This window comes from Diaphorina citri, unplaced genomic scaffold (genome assembly GCF_000475195.1).
Source record: "Diaphorina citri unplaced genomic scaffold, Diaci psyllid genome assembly version 1.1 scaffold7825, whole genome shotgun sequence".
NCBI lineage: Eukaryota > Metazoa > Arthropoda > Insecta > Hemiptera > Psyllidae > Diaphorina > Diaphorina citri.
The window spans coordinates 1-3,252 of NW_007385201.1; the positions used below are offsets into that span (position 1 = coordinate 1).

Here is a 3,252-nt window from a genome sequence, read left to right on the forward strand (position 1 = left end):
ATATCGATATATATCGATATATCGACGAAAAATATATCGATATATATCGGTTTTCGATATATCGCAACATCCCTACAAGAAAAAAAGAAGAGCCTTTTGATAGTTTTTTTGCATTTAATTTCAGCATTTTTAGTCTTCCCCTCTGTGGCTCTGTGTCCTGTAGTTTAGTTGCCTATCTAGCAAAAGGATAGAGAGTAAGAATGGTCAGTTATGTTTCAGTTGGTCTGAAAGTCTGAACTTCATCTTTTGTGTTCATAAACTGATCTCAAAATGTTACCTGGAATTGGGTTGTTTGGTACAGGTAAGTTGTCAGGAGGATTGATAGCTAGGGCCCCAATCAAAATTTAGGTACTTGTGCAGAAGTCACGTCCGTGGAATATTGCTACCAAAGGAACTGGCACAAACGAGTAGTGACCAGTGTTATTATAGGGTTAGGTTAAACGTAAGAAGGAGTTTTCACAAATAGAGCAGTGATTAGTGTTATTATAGGGTTAGGTTAAATACAAAAAGGAGCTTTTCTTTTCCACGGACGTGACTTCTGCATAATTACCAGAACTTGTATTAGATTTAACTCTTGATCAAGCTATTTAACTGTTTGATTTCAAAATTTGGGTGCTGCTGTCGGTACTTGTGCACAAGTCACATCCGTGGAATATTGCTACCAAAGGAACTGGCACAAACAAGCAGTGACAGTATTATTATAGGGTTAGGTTAAATGCAAGTAGGAGTTTTCACAATTAGAGCAGTGATTAGTGTTAGTATCGGGTTAGGTTAAATACAAAAATCTGGTGTGAACATCACACGACTTTCCTTATCCTATTGAATGATGCTTATTTGAGTGTTCTTTTACCCCAACTTTTACAATATCTCGAACCGTTTTGTCGCTATAGCTGAAAACCGCCAAAAAACGGTCGAAATCTGTCCAAAAGCGGTCAAAATACCGCCAAGCGCAGCAACCATCTCAACCAAACGTTTTGTGTTGCATCCTTGTCACATTTGTGAACTACATACCAAATTTCAAGTCTCTAGCTCATACCGGTACCTACATAAGTATTTGTAAAAATTTGATATTAAATGTAAAAATTAAAGCTACAGGAGTTGTTAATATGAGCATAAGAAAAGTGTTCTCTTCAATTATGAGTATTATTTTTCAGCTCCCATGATGTAGTGGTCACTGCGCCCGCCTTGCACGCGGGAGACCCGGGTTCGAATCCCGGCGGGGTTAAAAAATTAATTAAAAAAAATGTATATTGCAAATGATCGATTCCACTAATCCTCCTAAGGAAAGTGATGAAAACCGCCAAAAAGCGGTCAAAATACCGCCAACCGCAGCACCTATCTCAACCAAACGATTTGTGTTGCATCTTTGTCACATTTGTGAATTACATACCAAATTTCAAGTCTCTAGCTCTTACTGTTCTCGAGATATTTTGTTTACAGACAGACACGGACCAATGGCTGAAACTTTGGATTTAGGCTCTAGGGACCTCAAAACGTGTTTTGGCACTAAAAACTGACCATCGAAAATTTGACCCGATTACATTACTTTCCTTCCTATAGGATAAGGAAAGTAAAAAAAGGAGCTTTTCTTTTCCACGGACGTGACTTCTGCATAATTACCCTGCTGTCGTCTGGCTCAACTCTAATAGGTATCTTGTCACCTTATTTTGCATTTGCACTTGCTTGCATGTCAATCGGCAAATGCTGAGTGATTGGAAACAAATGGAGATGGAGGGGGGGGGGAAACAAACAAAATAATGAAACACAAAACAGTTGCCCTAACATTCGGCAATTCCACCAAATGTACTAGGTAATCATTGCTGTTCTTTCCAGGCAATTTTGTGAATGTCATTGTACCATTCCTACGAGAGAAAGGATTTAAAATTGAAGCCATCTGGAGCCGAACCCTGTCCGAAGCAGAACGAGCCTCCAAAGAATTGAACATTCCGTTCTTTACGAACAAAATTGATGATGTTCTCCTGCGAAGGGACGTGGACTTGATTTTCATCATGTGCTCGCCTAATCTGCATGCTCAGATAGCGGTGAAAGCATTGGGTATCGGGAAACATGTAGTGTGTGATAAGCCGGCTGGACTGTGCCAGCAGGAAGCTTTGAAAATGGTAGGTATATAAGTGGTGCTTCTTATACAAAAAGCCCACTCTGAGGATTAGGTGTAGGGGCAAATAGACCTAAAGGATGTGTTAAACTTATACGAATCTATAAATGAGTGGTGCTTAATTTAGACTGTCAGCTCAGCTTAGAACTAGTTATTCTATTATACAATTTTCAATTTGTTCTTAGGATGGGATATTTGTTATTTATTTTTTTTTCTTCTCTCAATTCCTTCACACAAGCTCAAGCAAAATTCCTCAATAAATTTTGGTTAGTTAAAAGGTTTGTAAGCAATACTTCAGTAGGTACTTGGGAGCAGGTTTGTAAGCAATACTTCAGTAGGTACTTGGGAGCCAGTCTTTACTTTCCTTCTTCCCCTGATTAAGCACTTTAATTACTTAACTTCTTTTCTTTTCTCAGGTGAGAGCTAGTCAATACTATCCGGCCTTGATTTCCATTCTCAATCACAGTCTCCGATTCCTCCCGGCTTTCATTCACATGAAGAAATCCCTACAGGAGTGTTACATCGGCTCCGAGTTACATGTGATAGATGTACGAGTACACATGGGGAGTTTGATACATAATCAGTACGATTGGTTGTGTGATAATACCATGGGTGGAGGTGTTATTACTCTGGTCGGTAAGTGAATTGATTTTTTTTTTTTTTCTTTTTCTCGCTGTGACTACCATTAGGGCTGTCCAGCATAGAAATAGAAGTTTAGTGTCAAGTGATTGTAATTACCCCCTGATTGTAATTACCCCAGTTGACCCTACCTGACCCATCTTCAGGCAGGTACTGGAATTTTTTTGTTCCAAGGGGTTTAATGTCATGTCACTGTACCTACAACTGCTAAGGTTTTTAGTGTCAAGGTTTTACTCTCTATTTGGCTAAAATCTAGCCACCTTCTCACATTAACTGGGGCTGGGAAAAGCAAAGTGTGATTGTCCAGGTGCTCACCCATCTGGATACTAACCATGTAACATTGTTCAACCTTTTTTTTTTAGAAGTTGGATAGGGGGATCTGTAACAAAAAAGGTTTTATCATTCCGAATTCAAAGAGATAAGGAGTACAAGACAGGAGAAAGCCAGTCGTTCCGAGAACGAACCTTATCTGTTTAGGATAAAATCCGCGCCGCGCG

General features: G+C 39.3%; 1 protein-coding gene across 1 annotated transcript; it reads left to right on the top strand.

Annotated features, from left to right (window-relative positions):
* Positions 1-69: 69 nt before the first annotated feature.
* LOC103522294 (glucose-fructose oxidoreductase domain-containing protein 2) lies at positions 70-2,752 on the top strand (the record flags this gene model as incomplete). Its single annotated transcript, XM_008487398.3, is given in 3 exon segments — positions 70-301; positions 1,834-2,120; positions 2,533-2,752. Coding segments are annotated over 3 exon segments (538 nt in total), but the record flags the coding sequence as incomplete, so codon positions are not given.
* Between the last annotated feature and the right edge of the window lie 500 nt (positions 2,753-3,252).